The sequence below is a fragment of the Lactuca virosa genome, chromosome 1 (assembly GCF_052849685.1).
Source record: "Lactuca virosa cultivar CGN04683 chromosome 1, Lactuca_virosa_CGN04683_v6, whole genome shotgun sequence".
NCBI classification, from domain to species: domain Eukaryota; kingdom Viridiplantae; phylum Streptophyta; class Magnoliopsida; order Asterales; family Asteraceae; genus Lactuca; species Lactuca virosa.
In genome coordinates, this window is record NC_136426.1 from 33,042,526 (window position 1) to 33,059,358 (window position 16,833).

Here is a 16,833-nt window from a genome sequence, read left to right on the forward strand (position 1 = left end):
TTTTATCGTTGAACTACAAATGACGAGATCTTTGATTCTCGTTTAAGTTGTGTCGGCTAAAAATTGCTCGATCTTTAATTCGAAATTTGGGCTGTATACTGTTGTGCCGAATCTTAGAAAAATCATAATTTCCTCATACGAAGTCAGATTTGGACGTTCTTTTTATGTAAACTCTCGGTTTAACGTATTCTACGACTTTCATTTTGATTGTTAAGGCTAAAAAACGTTTTATTGTAAACCCACTTTTTACGACACACAGTGTCGTGCCGGTTCTGTCGCAAAACTTCGATATGTCATAACTTCTTCGTTATAACTCAGATTTCGGTATTCTTTATATCTTCGGAATCCTTGTCACAACCACTATTATATTGACTTGAAATAATGGGTTGTTACAGCCTTAGTGTGGAGGATCGGACCCTTCTGTTCCTAGAGGCCCATGCTCGAGTGACGAAAGGGGCTTCACAGAAATGGCCATAACTTTGGCTAAGAGACTCCGTTTTGGGCCTACGACCATTAAAATCAAAGCTTGGAACAAGGATCACGTCATCATAAGCTCCCAAAGGGGACGTACGCAATTTTGAGTCCAGAAATTTCTTTCTAAATGGAGTTATAGACAATTTTGTGATTTTTTCATTATTTTTGGGTTTTGTTTTTTGGTTTGTGTTTGGCCCATAGTTGTTTTGAGGTCCATTTTAAATTTTGCTCCTTATTTATGTGTAATTGATGTAATTTGGATGATTATTCATTAGTTTTATAAACTTTCAATTCTCTCCCAAAATTTTGTGTGTGTTAGACCAAATTTTGAAGCCAATCCCATGGTATTCATAGAATCAACATGGTTTTGAAGAGATTGTCCTGGGTATTCTGTTAGAATCAACAGGCTCACTCTTTTTTATCTTTGTTCCGTTTTGCATGCTGCATCAGTTGGTATCAGAGCCAAAATCCTAGTTTAAAATTCCTCAGAGGAGAAACATGCCACCAACTAACATTCATGAACAAGAACTGGATGAACGTCTTATGGCCCGAATGGAGGAGAGGATGGATCATATGGTTGATCAATTAACTTGACGGATGGTCAAATTGATGAATCGAGGAGTGCAAAGGTCTCGAACTTATTCGCAGGTAGAAGATGATGAGTTTGGGAACCCGTTCCGCGACAGTGTCGGTTCGTATTCTGAAGACGATCTAGAAAGGCGTCCAAGGCATGATCGTGGGGGTGACAATATGCATTGGGAGGTCGGAATGAGAATTAAAATCCCATAATTCTATGGGGTCAGTTTGAATTCGGAGGGGTTCATCGACTAGTTGGCTACTGTTGAGGAATTTTTTGAGTTCAAAGAAGTCCCTGAGAACAAAAGAGTGTCATTGATCTACCAGGCTACGTGGCAGGGCATCTGCATGGTGGCAACAATTGAAACTGACAAGAAACAGGCTTGGAAAGTCAAAGGTCGTGACTTGGAGGAAGATGAATAAGTGTTTACGGTCCAACTTCCTACCCCATAATTTTCAAAGGTTGATGTACCAACGCTTGCGGAACCTAAAGCAGGGTGCCAAGTCGGTTGACAATTATACAACTGAATTCTACCAACTGATTGCCCGAACTGATATCCAGGAGACAGAGGAACAACTTGTTGCTCGATATATTGGGGGTTTACGGGTCCAAATCATGGAATCTGTAAATATGTTTGACCCGATATCCATTTCTGAAGCACACCAATGAGCATTGGCTTTTGAGAAACAAAATCGTCAGGTGGGCGGTTCGTCTTCAACTGCCATTGCTGGAGGAAGTTCCAAGACGGGTGGTATAGTACCCCCTCATTGTTTCTAATCAGCAAAAACCGGTAGTTAGCGGTGCTAGACCAACTCCTAGGGAAACTGGTAGCAGTAGATTGAAGTGTTTTAATTGTGGGGAGACAGGTCACCGACAATCAGAGTGCAAGAAGGCTGGAAAACGACATTTGTTTGCTGAGCAAGATGATTGGAAAAATGATGATGATGGTTAAAATTACGAAAATGCCCCTGTATATGATGACGAGCCTCAATTCGAAGAAGAAGTTGTAACTAGAGACGTAGGGGTCAATTTGGTGGTAAGGCGCTCTTGTTTTACACCAAAAGTTGATGGTGATGATTGGCTCAAGCACAACATCTTCCAGTCGACATGGACTATTCTGGGCAAGGTTTGTAACTTTGTTATTGATTCAGGAAGTTGTGATAACCTAGTATCTAAAGAAGCAGTTCAAAATTTGGCTTTGAAAACAGAAAATCACACCAAGCCTTACTAGCTACAATGGCTTAAGAAGGGAGGTGGGTTAACTGTATCTAAACTAGACCTTGTTCCTTTTTCTGTTGGTACCACATATAAAGATGATGTGTAGTGTGATGTGGTTGCTATGGATGCTTGTCATTTGTTGTTGGGTAGGCCTTGGGAATATGATCGTAACATAGATCATAACCGGCGGACCAATACTTACAATTTCTTGTCTCGATGTGTGAAGATAACATTGGTTCCTAGTAAGCCAAATGAACTAGTTTCTAAACCTTCAGTTACTCTATTGACCCTTACTCAGTTTGAAGACGAGTTAGAGGCAGAAGGTGACATTTTTGTGTTGATAGGGAAGGAAGTGGATAAGGAGGTTGAAATTCCTGAGGCTATGATTCCTCTTCTAAAGGAATTTTTCGATGTTTTCCATAATGAATTACCTGATGGATTGTCACCATTATATGACATCCAACACCATATTGATTTAAAACTAGGAGCCCAGTTGCCTAATAGGCCACATTATCGAATGAGTCTCGAGAAGCATGAGGAGTTGCATCGACAGGTGGAGAACTTAATTTCAAAAGGTCATGTTCGGGAGAGCATGAGCCCGTGTTCTGTTCCTGATTTGTTGACTCCTAAAAAGGATGGTACTTGGCGTATGTGTGTTGATAGTCGTGCCATCAATAAGATCACAGTGAGGTACATATTTCTAATTCCTCGACTTGGTGACTTTCTTGACTAGATTAGTGGTGCCACTATCTTTACGAAATTAGACTTGAAGAGTGGGTACTATCAGATTCGACTTAGACTTGGGGATGAGTGGAAAACTGCCTTTAAGACTCGTTAAGGATTGTATGAGTGGTTGGTGATGGCTTTTGGTTTATCAAATGCTCCTAATACATTTATGCGTGTGATGAACCGGTTGTCTAGGCCCTTTATTGGTAAATTTGTAGTTGTCTATTTTGATGACATACTTATTTACAGTGCTACTTTTGGTGAACATGTCAGCCATGTGAGGTAGGTTTTGGCCTTACTTCGACAAGATAGTTTGTATACAGCTGTGAAGAAATGTCTGTTCATGGTCCCTAAGGTCCTTTTCTTGAGGTATGTTGTTTCTGGTGAAGGAATACAGGTGGACAAGTAGAAGGTGGCGGCTGTCAAACAATGGCCAACTCCAACTACTATCACTGAAGTTCAAAGCTTTCATGGCCTAGCTTCATTCTATAGGCAGTTCATGCCAAGTTTCAGTTCTTATATGGCACCAGTGACTGATTGTATGAAAGGGAAGACCTTCGCTTGGTCTGTGGCGACAGAATCAACTTTCCAATTGGTAAAAGAGAAGCTCACCGCAACACCGATCCTTGTATTACCTAATTTTGCTCAAGTTTTTTAATTACACACGAATGCTTCCAAGGTTGGAATTTGAGTATTTCTAAGTCAAAGGGGACGAACGATTGCCTATTTTAGTGAGAAGTTGACAGGGCCGAAGCTACGTTATAGCACTTACGATGTTGAATTATATGCAGTGGCCCAATCTGTAAAGTATTAGCGCCATTATCTGTTTCATAAGGAGTTCGTTTTGTTTATAGATCATGATTCGTTAAGACATATTCGCAGTCAAGATAAGGTGTCACACAAACATGATAGGTGGATGTCGTCCTTCGAAAAATTCACTTTTTCCAAGGAACTATCGAATCGGGTGGCTGACGCTTTGAGCAGAAGGAGTAATTTTCTAGTTTTCATGAGAGTTGGTGTGCCGGGGTTGGATGTCCTCATGGAGCAGCTTATGGTTGATCCTTATTTTTCTGTTATTCTGCAGGGTATACAATCTGGACATTGGACCGATATTCTAGTGCATAAAGGTTTCATTTTCAAAGGGAATCAGTTGTGTATCCCTGATTCTATTCTCCACCTTCAAATCCTCAAGGAGTTGCATGGGGAAGGGCATGTCGGGCGAGATCGCACTTTACAATTGGTGCAATCATCTTATTTTTGGCCAACTATACGCAAGGAGGTGGATCGATATGTTAAACGGTGCAGAACCTGCCAGTTTTCAAAGGGCACAGCCACAAATGTTGGGCTTTATATGCTTTTACCTATTCCATCACAACCCTGGGTGGATATCAACATGGATTTTGTGTTGGGATTACCACATACTCAACGGGGTAATGATTCAATATTTGTTATTGTTGATCATTTTTCTAAGATGGTGCACTTTATCCCTTGCAAAAAGATGACAGTCACAGTTATTGTGGCTCAGTTATTCTTCTGTGATATCTATCGTTTGCATGGATTGCCATCTTCTATTGTTTCAGATCGAGACACTAGGTTTTTGAGTCACTTTTGGCATAGCTTGTGGAAAATGGTGAACAATCAGCTCAATTTTAGCAGTGCCTATCATCCTCAAACGGATGGGAAAACAGAAGTTGTCAATTGATCCCTTAGTACCCTTTTGCGGTGTCTAGTGGGTGAACATGTGAAGACCTGGGATTAGAAACAATGACAAGCTGAGTTCACTCATAGTCATGTTGTTAACAGAAGTACTGGATTTAGTCCGTTTCAGGTGGTCTATTCTACCCAACAACGAGGACCACTTGATTTGATGACACTTTCTGTTTCTTGTGTTGTTCCAAAAAAAAAGTGCAGGATTTCATGGAGGGACTACATGGTGTTCATAAGGTTGTTCATGACAACTTGGTTCAAGCCAACTCCAAGTACAAACAAGATGCAGATAAGAAACGCATACAAGTTGATTTTGAGGTGGGTGACTTTGTTTGGGATGTTTTGACTAAGGATCATTTTTCGATTGGTGAGTACAACAAGCTATCAGCCAAGAAGATTGGACCCATGGAGATTGTGGATAAGATCAATTACAATGCTTACCGTCTGAAGTTTCCAAGTCACATTCGTTGTTATGATGTTTTCAATGTCAAACATTTGCTTCCTTTTCATGGGGATTCTACAGATGATGAGCATGGTTCATATTCGAGGTCGAATTTTGTCTACCCAGGAGGGGATGATGCGGCCCTTAGTGTGGAGGATCGGGCACTTATGTTCCTAGAGATTAATGATCGAGAGACGAAAGGAGCTTCATGGAAATGGCCGTAACTTTGGCTATGGGACTCCGTTTTGGGCCTACGACCAGTCAAACTGAAGCTTGGAACAAGGAGCACGTGATAAGTGCCATAAGGGGACTTACCCATTTTTGAGTCTAGAAATCGCTTTCTAAATGGAGTTATAGACAATTTTGTGGGTTTTTCATTATTTTTGCGTTTTGTTTTTTGGTTTGTGTTTGGCCCATGGTTGTTTTGAGGCCCGTTTTAAACTATGTTCTTTATTTATGTGTAACTGATGTAATTTGGATAATCATTCATCAGTTTTATAAACTATTAAACTTTCAGTTTTCTCCCAAAATTATGTGTGTGTTAGACTAGATTTTGAAGCCAATCCCACGGTATTCGTAGAATCAGCGTGGTTTTGAAGAGATTGTCCTGTGTATTATGTTAGAATCAACAGGCTCACTCTTATTTATCTTTGTTCCGTTTTGCATGCTACATTAAAGAAACACTTATAATTCTAGGAATGGTTGATTCGTTAATGTAAAATACAGGAAAGCATTGTTTTCTAATGATAAAAAGTTAAAAACCTCTTCAAATAAAACGAAATAGTGGAAAGTTATGTATTTTGGTACTGAGAATCCATTTATTTTCCTAATATTTACTAAATAATCATCAAATGAAATTTTCAGACATCAGATACAAAATCAAAAGCAACAAGCTTCTCGTAACTCATGTGACTTCTTTTCTGGTGTCACACTGTAAACCTTTGTCAATCTGCAATAGCTTTAGTGGAATATTTAGACACTAATGCTATTACATTTTGACAAAAAATTCTATATTGACCACTTTAACATATTAAAAATGTTTTAGACGTGAGTGGTTTTCATTGATGAAACAAAAATAGTGGTTGGACACAAAATAAAATGGGTTTTATGTAATTTTCCCTTTATCCAAAGAGCACACATATATATCATCAGGTAATGAGAAAGAAGAAACAAAAACATACAAGTTATTTGAACAAAAATCATGATGTATAGTATACAAATAAAGTATAAATGATAAAATTGTTAACAAGTGGCGGAAATAATACTAAGAAAACATAAATAAAACAAAATTAACTGCAAAACTGGGCATACACAACCATGGGTGGCTAATTAATATATGACAATATGAAATAAATTAAGAAACATAAAAAGTATTAAACACTTATTGGTTGTTACCATTTTATGCATTGACCGCTTAATAACCAAAAATCAAAGAGGAAACGCTTATATCAAATCAAAAGAATCAGAACATTAGAAGAGAAGGTAAATTGGAAGTATATATACATGCTATTTAGGCTTAAGGTGGAAGGAAGAAGCAAACATGTAGGTAAAAATGTGTTTCTAATACTCCGATTGCATCTTAAGTTAGTGTTATGCAAACGACAATACTAGAGCCTTCTTCCTTCAAGACATCGATGTATAACAAAGAATCCTAGATACAAAGCAAAAAGAAAAGGAAAGATGAAACAAGAGCAGGAATGGATAAAAATGCAGAAATATATGATGAATTTCATATTACAAAACCAATTATGATATTAGATTTCGTTGGTGACAGACAAGTGTGAAATGGAAGTAATCTGCAACAATAAAATGCATACATCATTCGTATAAAGCCATATTTCTTACTGTGCATTTTTTGTTAAAAAACTATGTGAAAAAAACATATGCATCAATCCAATGCATATGTAAAGTCAAGCAATGACATCAGTGATGAGCTTAGCGTTCCAATTGAACCATGATGCTTTATTGATCTCGTAGTATAACTACAATTACATATAAAAAATTCTTATTAAGAATCCATTCTAACTACAATTAAATATAACAAGATCTATTTTTTGTTTATTTTTCAATTAAATTAAAAAAAAATCTTATTCATTTGATTGATACATTGCTTTTTTCCCTATTTGTTTCAAAGAAACAAGATTGAACTTTTGGAGCTCTGTTTTTTCATTAATTAACATTGAGTACATAGATTATCTATCAATTGATTAAGAGATGTGATTTACAAAGAATGCGAGTGGAGACAAACGAGAGAATGGGGTGTTAATCAGAGCAATAAGCTAAGAGATGACGTTGACAACTACAGATTTAGAGGATGAAGCTACAAATTTCCAAACCAGTAGTGCGGTCGGTTGGCGACGGGTTGGTGGTGATGGTTGTGGCGATTGTGGTGGTGAGGAAGGTGGTGGAGGAAAAAGGAATCGTGGTGCTGCATAATCATTTATGATTATAAATTTTCTGGCTGTGCCGGTACGCCGGTGGTTAGAACGACAAATAAGAAATATATGGTTGAAGTTGAATCTCCGAATCACTATCTTTTTTATAATATATATATATATATATATATATATATATATATATATATTATAAAAAAGCTAGTGATTTAGAGATTCAACCTCAACCATATATTTCTTATTTGTCGTTAGATTAATGTGATACAGCCTAATTTTGTGAGACCGTGAGACCACTTTTCTAGTGAAACATTCTAATATTCTAGTGTTCATAAAAATTAAATATGTGTAATATTCTAAAACAATAATTTTAACATATTTTACATTGAAATATTCTAAAACATATAATGTTAGAATATATTGCATACTCTATTTTTACAAACAATTGAATATTAGAATATTTCAATAAAAAAATTTGGTCTCATGGTCTCACAAAATTATGTCGGTCTCAAATGAACTCTTATATATATATATATATATATATATATATATATATATATATATATATATATATATATATGGAAAAGTGAATATACACTTAAGGATATATAAGCTTAGGTATCCAAACCCACTATAATACCTCGTTTTGTTTCATATATTCATTATAATGTTCTTAAACTTCAATTCATAACTTGATTTACTTTCAAAAATTTCGAAATTGCATTATTATCGTTCTCTTACATCACATCTTTTTTCCGAATACGTACTAGGCTATATATATTATGGTTGAAAATAAAAATTATGTAAATGGAAGATAAATGTGAAATTTATAACAATCTTGGAAGTAAATCAGGTTAGAAGTTGAATTATAAGAACATTAGATAATTACAACGTATATAAGATACAAAACGTCGCAATATGATGAGTTTGGGTACCTAAGTTTATATATCCTTAATGGTATATTCACTTTTCGCATATATATATATATATATATATATATATATATATATATATATATATATATATATATATATATATATATATGGGAAAAGTGAATATATGGCTGTTATGTATCTAAGCGTGGGTATAGACCATTTTAAAGGACGTAGTTTTAAACAAAACAAATCCAATTTCATTTTCTCTTAGTTTTATTTTAATAGAATAACATTGAATTAAGTTCAATTATGGAATGAAAAAGATCAATTATATATATTTTTATTGTAAATAATTATTGAAGTTTATAGAGAAAATAAAAAACCAATATTTTTTAACGAATATAACTCAAGCATTTTGTCTTTCAATTAAAAGACTGTATCCAATGATTTTGTGAAAAGTTTGATTGAGTTATCACATTTTCTTCTTTTATCTTTTATTTTATTAGTTTTCATTTAAAATTTAATAGGGTTGATTAAATGGTCACGACTTTTAATGATTTAAATTCTTAGACAAAATTAAAAAAAAGAACATAAATTTAATCGATTTAGTAAGTCACATTATCATTATTAGTTTGAATATAAATGAATCAAAACTACATTGTTTGGAGGGTTCTATATATAAGTTTAGGTATATGACAGCCACATATTCTCTAAGCCCTATATATATATATATATATATATATATATATATATATATATATATATATATATATATATATATATATAAAACAGGTGGGTCTTCTTTGATTAGTTCAGCTTGAGAAAACAGGTGTGTGCCATTACGATTTTGACCTTACAAAATGGAAATTTTATCTTGGAGATGCCAGATGGGTTCTGTCACCAAACTGTAACAACCACTTCCCAACTACTAGAGAGTTTCGAAGGTCATTGCCTAGTACGGTTGACTTTAACATTAAAAAAATAAAAAACGCATATAATATTAGCAATTTTGATATGGGTTTTGAACATTCTTCTTACTTTAAGCATCCTGTGATTAATAATTTCCATTTTATAAAGCATTGCTAGCTAATATCTGTTTTCTTTTTGTAGGGTCTTCACCAATTCTGGCTGATATATATAATCCCTCCATCAAAGTATTCAAGCTTTATCTTGTCAAATACTTGTACAAGAAAGAAATGTCCGTAAGAACCTCTCTTGTGATACTATTCTTTTGGGCAGCTCTCACCATTGTCACGCCTATCCTGGTTCGCATGTCCTCTTCAAATTATTCCGGTATGTACATTCATAATATTGACAATTATACTTTTTTTTTCGATGCTGGATAAATGATATTTAACAAAATATTTAAGAAAATGACATCATAAATGTCAATTTTTTGACTTTCTCTGTTAAGTGTTTTTTTTAAGTTAAAAGCATTCATAATTGTGTATGATTTGTATAGATGAACCGGAGGAGGTCGAGGGGATGACTTTCTTGTCAAGAAGAACACTTGTATCCACCGCAAGTCCACCTGCACTAGCGCCTGCACCTTGTGGTTCTGGTGGTGTTCAAATTGCAGTGACGCAAAGATACCCAAGAAAAGCTCTAGTGAAACATTGATCGTGATCAGGTTATCTGTAGCTGGGTGTAGTTTTTTCTTCGCTTTTTTATTAACAATTATTCAATTAACGATGTTTGGTGAAAGGTGAATGAGCTAGCAACGAATAAGAATCATGTACCTACCATATCACAATCTTAATTTTGTTGTTTGTGAATATTTGTTTAAGGGTACAAACATATTTATTAATTGAGTAACTAATAACAATCGAGTTGTTTATTTATTGCTTTGTCTTTGTATTTACATTCACAATGTATATGATTAAAGTGGCTGTAACTAGTAAATGATGGAATGATAAACAAACACATAGTACTATTATTACATCAAAGTTATATTTACCCTATTAGATTGTTAGATGCATTTGGATGCCCTATGTTATATGGAAAAGACTCAACAAACTTTATGGGGCCATTTTTTATACTAAGCATGAGCAGGACATCCAAAAAAATTTGTCTTCTTATCAAAAAATGAAGGATTGTTAAAAAATATTTGTCTTCTTATCAAAAAAATTGCAATTTTTGTTTAAATGATACTGGTCTCAATCATTGTCTAATTTATGCCGATAGTACAACGTGTTTTGTATTTAAATGAATTTTTAAGCATAATGGCTTTATAGTTAGTTGGAGATCTTTTGGTTTTACCCTTCTTGTATGTTTATAAATAGGGATGTAGTTTTTTTGGTTTGAATAAGAAATCAAAAATTTTAATCCATATACTTGTCAAACATTATATGATTGAAGACGGTTTTAAAAATAATTTGATAAGACGAGTTTCAAAAATATTCAAGAATAGCGTGTTCGGCAAAACTAACTGCTAATTGGTAGCGTTTTGTTAAACGCTACGTGAGGTAACTTTTGGATTTCGAGCGTTTTGTTTAAATTAAACGCTAGAAGCTTGTAGTGTCAAATGAGACTTTCTATTCAAAACGGAACATTTATCAAACGCTAAAAGCTAGAAGCTCCGAAACGCTCATAAACGTTTCGTGATGAACACACCCTAAAACAAGCTTAAAAGAATCCAATCCATATCGTCAGAGTTTTAAAAGTTTTTGGATTTTTGGAGAGTATTATGTTTCATAGAAGAAATTCTTTTATTTTTATAATACATAAAGTAAATATATGTTTGATTAAAGACTTAAAGTAGAGAATATGTTAACAGTTTTATTGTTAAGAAGCTTCTTAAATAAATTTTTTTTTTATTTCGGTTACAACTGATTTTCTTGACAAGACTCTATTACTGTCTGTAACCGGTTATAGGAGGTACGATTATAAAATTTGGGTTTAGCCCATGGGCCGATTATAAGCGGTTAAGGTTTGATTAAACTTGTGTGCATTGAAGACTTCTTCTAGAAGTATCGTCTTACATGTAAATTAAATATAATGGCATGTTGGGGTGGACAGAGTCATAGAGTGCCTTCGGGGTGGAGTCCTGCATGGTGGTGGTACCGATGGCAACATGATTCAGACCAAGCAGGTATCAGCAAAATCAAAGCCAATGCGACTTCCTTAACCCAAGCATCCCTCAAAGCTTTTCCATTGGCTAGTTGTACTTTGTGCTTGTATATTTACACCAAATTGTGTAGGATATGAGTGTATCACTCCTTATGTTTAGGATTGGACTGAATTGAAGAGAAGGAGAGAAGTAGATGATGTGACGTTTATGTGACATGAGAGTTGAGAGGGATGACACATATTTGAGCCCTCTCAGATGTCATAAGCTTTTTTCTCTTCTCTCACCTCCAACCCTCATAACCATAAACATAGGAAATGGTCATATCTCTCATTCCTCATTTTTTTATATTTATGAAGATGCACAAAGTACAAGTTCAAAATGCAAGAAAGAACGTGTGAGAAAAGAAGAAACAAAGGGCGAGGGAAGGTCAGCATGGAAGTCGGAAGACTCACATCGGCTTGGTTTTGATCGGAAGATACCGAGAAAGCTGAGACAGTAGTTCCGTCGGTACTTATCGGTGGTACCGAACCCAAGAAGCATACCACCCTAAAAGCAATTGTGTTGGGATAATTTGATTTCAAGGTTCATGGGTCATCGACATTTTGGGTTTTATTCACAAAATGTCGTATTACTTGTGGATTTGATAATCAAAGACCCAAATTTTATTCGACAAAACATCATATTGATCAACATTTCTATTATAAGACACCCAATACAACATTACATTACAAACCAAACCAAACCAAACCAAACCAAACCATGATCATATGGAAAACTTGATTAAATCAAACAAATTGATCAAGGTATTCCTCAACGGTAGTGTATTTCACATCCGGATATAGCTCAGAAGCCTCAACACCAAATGACGGTTCTATCTCAAAGTTGTCAAGATCTCCCTTGACAAAGATCGAGTGGTTGATCGCTAAGAAAATATTAATCGGAAATCCAGACTCTGAAAAATCACATAGACCAAATATGAAAAACAGAAAATTATTTAAAAATAAAACCAAAACGAACATTTATGGTTCAATTGCATACCTTGAATAAGCTTGAGAACTTGTTCCTCAGGAACATAATCTTTTTCCAAGGATTTGCCGATCTTCTTCTCCCATAGGGAAACAAGATCATTGAAAGAGAATGTGTTTTTCGAGGGTTTAATGTAAAGAATTTTGTTTAATGTTCTGGGGTCATCCACAGCTTTGATTGTGTAGGTACCAATGTCATGTTCTTCGTTGTAAATAACTACAAATATATATCAAAAAAACATATTTTTAACATCTTAATAATAAATAACATATCTTTTTATTTTTATGTTATTTATTAGACTGTAACAATTATAATATGTAAATAGATATTATTTAATTTATGACAATATTTTACGTTATCAAAATTTTGAATTTATAATAATAAGCTTTAAATATTATATTTAATATATTGGGGAATTCATTAAACTAATCATTCTAAATGAGCTATTTAAATCAAATTAATTTTTTTTCAGTTTTTGAAAAAATGACTACTTTCTCTCAAATATTTCATTCATCTTCTTCAAAATTCTCAGTTTTTTTTTCCTATTTTTGCAAAAAAATTTCAAAAAAAATATGTTTATTTATGTCCTAAATGTTCATTTCGTAACTTTTAATATCAACGTTTTCAATCAAATATCTGATTTTAGTCTTAATATTGTATATAGTTCTTATTTATTATGTTTGTTTAAATTTTTTGTTATATTTTAATAAAAACAAAAAAATTCTTGAAATTAGAGAATTATTCATCCGATTTAATTTTTGATTTATTCTTGAAATTGAGGAGGTTTTTTTTGGACTCTAAAGTTGTAGTCAGAAATCTGGAATGTCAGTCCGGAATCCGATGGCAGTGCGAAATGCATTTTTTGTCAGAGAAAGTGTTTTTATGCTGTCTGAAACGCCTCATTCCGTATTAGTGGTTATTTTGAAAAAAAATTATTTTCTTTACACGCACATGATGTGTTAGTTTAGCTAATTTACCTTTTTAATATTTTTAAAGTTTTTTCATGAAATTTTTATAATTATATATTGTGTGTAGTCGTGTAGATAGTTAACTTTTAATATCAAAGTATTCAAGAATATATGTGACAATAGTGTGTCACGATTATTGTGCTTTTAGAATGTGGTTTGAAGAGATTTATTCAACTTCATTTTTGTGTTTTAAAAGTATGATTAAAGATAATCTTTTACCTTTGGGATTTCCATCGCCAAGGATGGTTACTTTATCTCTCGGAGGAGCGGTGGCTCCGGCCTGAACCATCGTCGGCAGGAAGTAGCCGGCGAAGCAGCCGGAAGCGACGTACGTGAACGGAATCCCTGCGGCCTCAATCGCTCTACGGATCTGCACTTTCCCTGCAAATGTGGAACTCGCCGGCTCAACTGCATTTTGACGATCCACATCTACCCCAAACTCCGATGGGAAAAACCTCTAAACCAAAACACGATTCAGTATCAGTTTGTAAAATTTTCCCATGCGATTGTAATCAATTTGTAACAAATTAGTACAACGTTATGGATTAAAAGGTTTTTTAGGGTTAATGGTGTCCAAACACACCTTAACATTTCCAGCTTCTTTAATGGCGGCAATGATTTTGGTTTGATCTGGTATTTGCATATTACCGACGGTTGATATCACCACATCTACCTGCTTAATCGCGTTCACCAAGCTTTCATGATCGTTGAGATCACCCTGTTCATCATCAAACGTCAATTAATTCTTAAATTAATACCAAAAAAAAAAAAAAAACAACACATGTTTATAATGACGAAAATCATGAAACATACGTAAACAAGAGTGACGCCGGAGTTCTTGAAGCTCTGGACAAGCTTACCCTTCACAGGGTCCGCCACCGTGGATTCTCGAACCAGAACGGAGGTTGGATGGCCGGCCTTTGCACTAGCGTCGACCACGAATTTTCCGATGTACCCAGTTCCTCCGATGACCAGAATCTTGCTGATTTCCGTTGCCATTTGTTATTATTATTATTTTTTTCTGGTGAAAATTGTTTCTCCGGTAAAGAGGAGTTGGTAGTGGTGGACTCGATTAGTCTGAACCACTACCAAAATTTATACGTGTTCTGGGTGAAGAGCGAATTCACCAAAATACCCCCAATATGGGTGGCCTTTCCATTTCAATTGTAAAAGTAGAGGTGCCCAGACCAAGTTACCAACCCTTCTTATCGTGTTTTTTTTTTTTTTTTTTTTCTTCAAATGGTAACGGTTTTTTTTCATTGTTTTTTAAAGAAAAAACATCATAAATGTCCCTGTGGTTGCCCAAAATCTGAAGTTTAGTCCCCGTGGTTTAAAAACCTCATAGATGGTCCCTGTGTTTTCAAAACTTTTGATGTTTGGTCTTTTTTGCTAACTCCGTTAAGTTTGTCCGTTAACTAAAGGGTATTTTCGTCATTTCACCACCACAGGGATCATTTATGATGTTTTCTCGTATTTTTTAAAAAAAAATAAACATAATTAAATATATAAAAGGTCTCTCTCTCTCTCTCTCTCTCTCTCTCTCTCTTCGAGACATGAGCACAAAACCTCGGCCCACTTCTCTTTTCTTCACCCTCGTTTTCCCTATATAATCATTAGCACTATCATCGCCCAACAAATGCTCAAATTCTTCCAAGAAGATGAAAAAAATGGAGCGGGATTACCCACAACAAGATTACACCTTCTATGATGGCGGCAGTTCCACTTTCGCCTCTACCGTTGCTGCCTCTGCTTCTGTTTTTTTTAGATGTGATCGGGAAATTGAAGCTGTGGGATAAGGTTGAAGATCAAGATTCCAACGTTGATGAGTTGTTGGTGGCGATTGGTTACAAAATTAAGTCGTGTGATATGGCTGATATTGCACAAAAGATCGAGCATCTGGAGGGTGTTTTGGGGAACGATGATGGGTTGTCCCAGCTTGCTTCTGATTCTATTCATTATAATCATTCAGATCTTAAATCAATGATTTGTGAGTTGAACCCCACAAATCAACCACCTGTTATCGATGATTCGTTTGTGAACAACACCGCCTCTGTAACTCGGTTGGTTGTGGACTCATCTTCTGTCTTCGTTGACAATCTACAGAGGATCCCCGAAAACGCAATTGAAAGGGAATAAGATCAGTATGTTTCTTTGTTCTGTGTTTTAACCCATGACTGATTCCTTACACATGGGTATAAGCGATTGATTCAAGAAATCATAAATTCGTTTTTATTTATATATTTTCATTTTCCTTTATTGTACATTTGTGTGTATTGAGTCCACCTACAATTTGGATTTCAATTAGAAGTAAAAACAAAGATTCCATGGTAAACTTCTTAATCTGCACACCAACTGTTTGTGGAAATTCCCCAATGACTTTAATTCGTTCACGCCCCAACCTGGTTGTTTCTTGTTTCACAACTTCACGATATGGAATTAGACATCACTTTTCAAAATTATCAAAACCTAGCTATTAAGAGAAACTAAAACACATGATAGAGAGAAGGGGATCAATGGTTTCTTGCGCGATGATGGTGGTCGTGGATGATGATCAGATGATCAAGGTGGAGAGATGTTTATGTTTGTGTGTACGTGTTTTAGAGAGAGAGAGAGAGAGAGAGAGACCTTGGATATTAAATTTAATTTAAAAAAATAAAAGAAAAGAAAACCTCATAAAAGGTCCCTGGATAGTTAAATGACAAAAATACCCTTCATTTAACGGTGGAAAGCTAACGGAGTTAGCAAAAAGGACCAAACATCAAAAGTTTTGAAAACACAGGGACCATCTATGAAGTTTTTAAACCACGGGGACTAAACTTCAGATTTTGGGTAACCACAGGGACCATTTATGATGTTTTTTCTTTTTTAAAAATAATTCATGTATAAAAAATGGATATAAAAATTATATTTTTATAGTCACCTACTCACAAGCTACGATTTTTAATAAAATGTTTTAAGAAGTTTGTATTCATCAAAATTCTTTGATCTTGCCAATATGAGATCAAACTCCCAAAGTGACAAATTGTAAGCAATTTGATCAAACATGTTTTCAGATAATCTTTAGTATTCAATATTTAATTGGATGTTCATTTTGTACATATTTTGATTAATTTGTATTTTATGATAAGACATCCTTTGACATATATGGTTTTTTCACGTCTACCCAAAAGGACAGGGTAGTGAACTTGATAATTTCTACAATTTTGTCCCTTTTAAGGATATTAAGCACAATATAATTACTTATACAATATTAACTCAACCTTGAATACGAGAAAATTAAATTGTTTTAAGTTTTATTATAAAGTTAAAAAGTATATATGTTATTTTATCAAAGAAAAGAAAAAAAGATTTTGCCTTGGG

General features: G+C 34.6%; 3 protein-coding genes and 1 long non-coding RNA gene across 4 annotated transcripts; 3 read left to right on the top strand and 1 right to left on the bottom strand.

Moving 5' to 3' along the window:
* The first annotated feature begins 2,390 nt into the window (after positions 1-2,390).
* On the top strand, positions 2,391-3,276 carry LOC145112660 (uncharacterized). The gene is made up of 2 exons (XM_079048799.1): positions 2,391-2,907; positions 3,245-3,276. The coding sequence occupies exons 1-2, from the start codon at positions 2,391-2,393 to the stop codon at positions 3,274-3,276; spliced, it is 549 nt and encodes a 182-aa protein (XP_078904925.1).
* A 6,035-nt stretch (positions 3,277-9,311) lies between these two features.
* Positions 9,312-10,250, top strand: LOC145104316 (uncharacterized). Its single transcript, XR_013707062.1, has 2 exons — positions 9,312-9,702; positions 9,872-10,250. It is a non-coding gene; the product is annotated as an uncharacterized LOC145104316 (long non-coding RNA).
* Positions 10,251-12,118: 1,868 nt separating this feature from the next.
* Positions 12,119-14,562, bottom strand: LOC145164670 (eugenol synthase 1-like). Its single transcript, XM_079083395.1, has 5 exons — positions 14,287-14,562; positions 14,057-14,191; positions 13,693-13,930; positions 12,518-12,721; positions 12,119-12,431 (listed from the first exon to the last, which is right to left on the bottom strand). Exons 1-5 carry the CDS (start codon positions 14,470-14,472, stop codon positions 12,265-12,267), a joined length of 930 nt encoding a protein of 309 aa, XP_078939521.1. The 5' UTR covers positions 14,473-14,562; the 3' UTR covers positions 12,119-12,264.
* Positions 14,563-15,180: 618 nt separating this feature from the next.
* LOC145112671 (DELLA protein GAI1-like) lies at positions 15,181-15,609 on the top strand. The gene has a single exon (XM_079048809.1). It carries the CDS (start codon positions 15,181-15,183, stop codon positions 15,607-15,609), a length of 429 nt encoding a protein of 142 aa, XP_078904935.1.
* The last annotated feature ends 1,224 nt before the right edge of the window (positions 15,610-16,833 follow it).

What these genes read in the sequence shown, in the direction of transcription:
- LOC145112660 (XM_079048799.1), top strand. Translation starts at nt 2,391, where the DNA reads ATGGATGCTTGTCATTTGTTGTTGGGTAGGCCTTGGGAATATGATCGT. An exon ending in GTTGACTCCTAAAAAGGATG is followed by an intron (nt 2,908 to 3,244) that starts GTACTTGGCGTA and finishes ACTTATTTACAG; the next exon opens with TGCTACTTTTGGTGAACATG.
- LOC145112671 (XM_079048809.1), top strand. Translation starts at nt 15,181, where the DNA reads ATGGCGGCAGTTCCACTTTCGCCTCTACCGTTGCTGCCTCTGCTTCTG.
- LOC145164670 (XM_079083395.1), bottom strand. Translation starts at nt 14,472, where the DNA reads ATGGCAACGGAAATCAGCAAGATTCTGGTCATCGGAGGAACTGGGTAC. An exon ending in CCGGCGTCACTCTTGTTTAC is followed by an intron (nt 14,192 to 14,286) that starts GTATGTTTCATG and finishes GATGATGAACAG; the next exon opens with GGTGATCTCAACGATCATGA. An exon ending in TGGCGATGGAAATCCCAAAG is followed by an intron (nt 12,722 to 13,692) that starts GTAAAAGATTAT and finishes ATATATTTGTAG; the next exon opens with TTATTTACAACGAAGAACAT.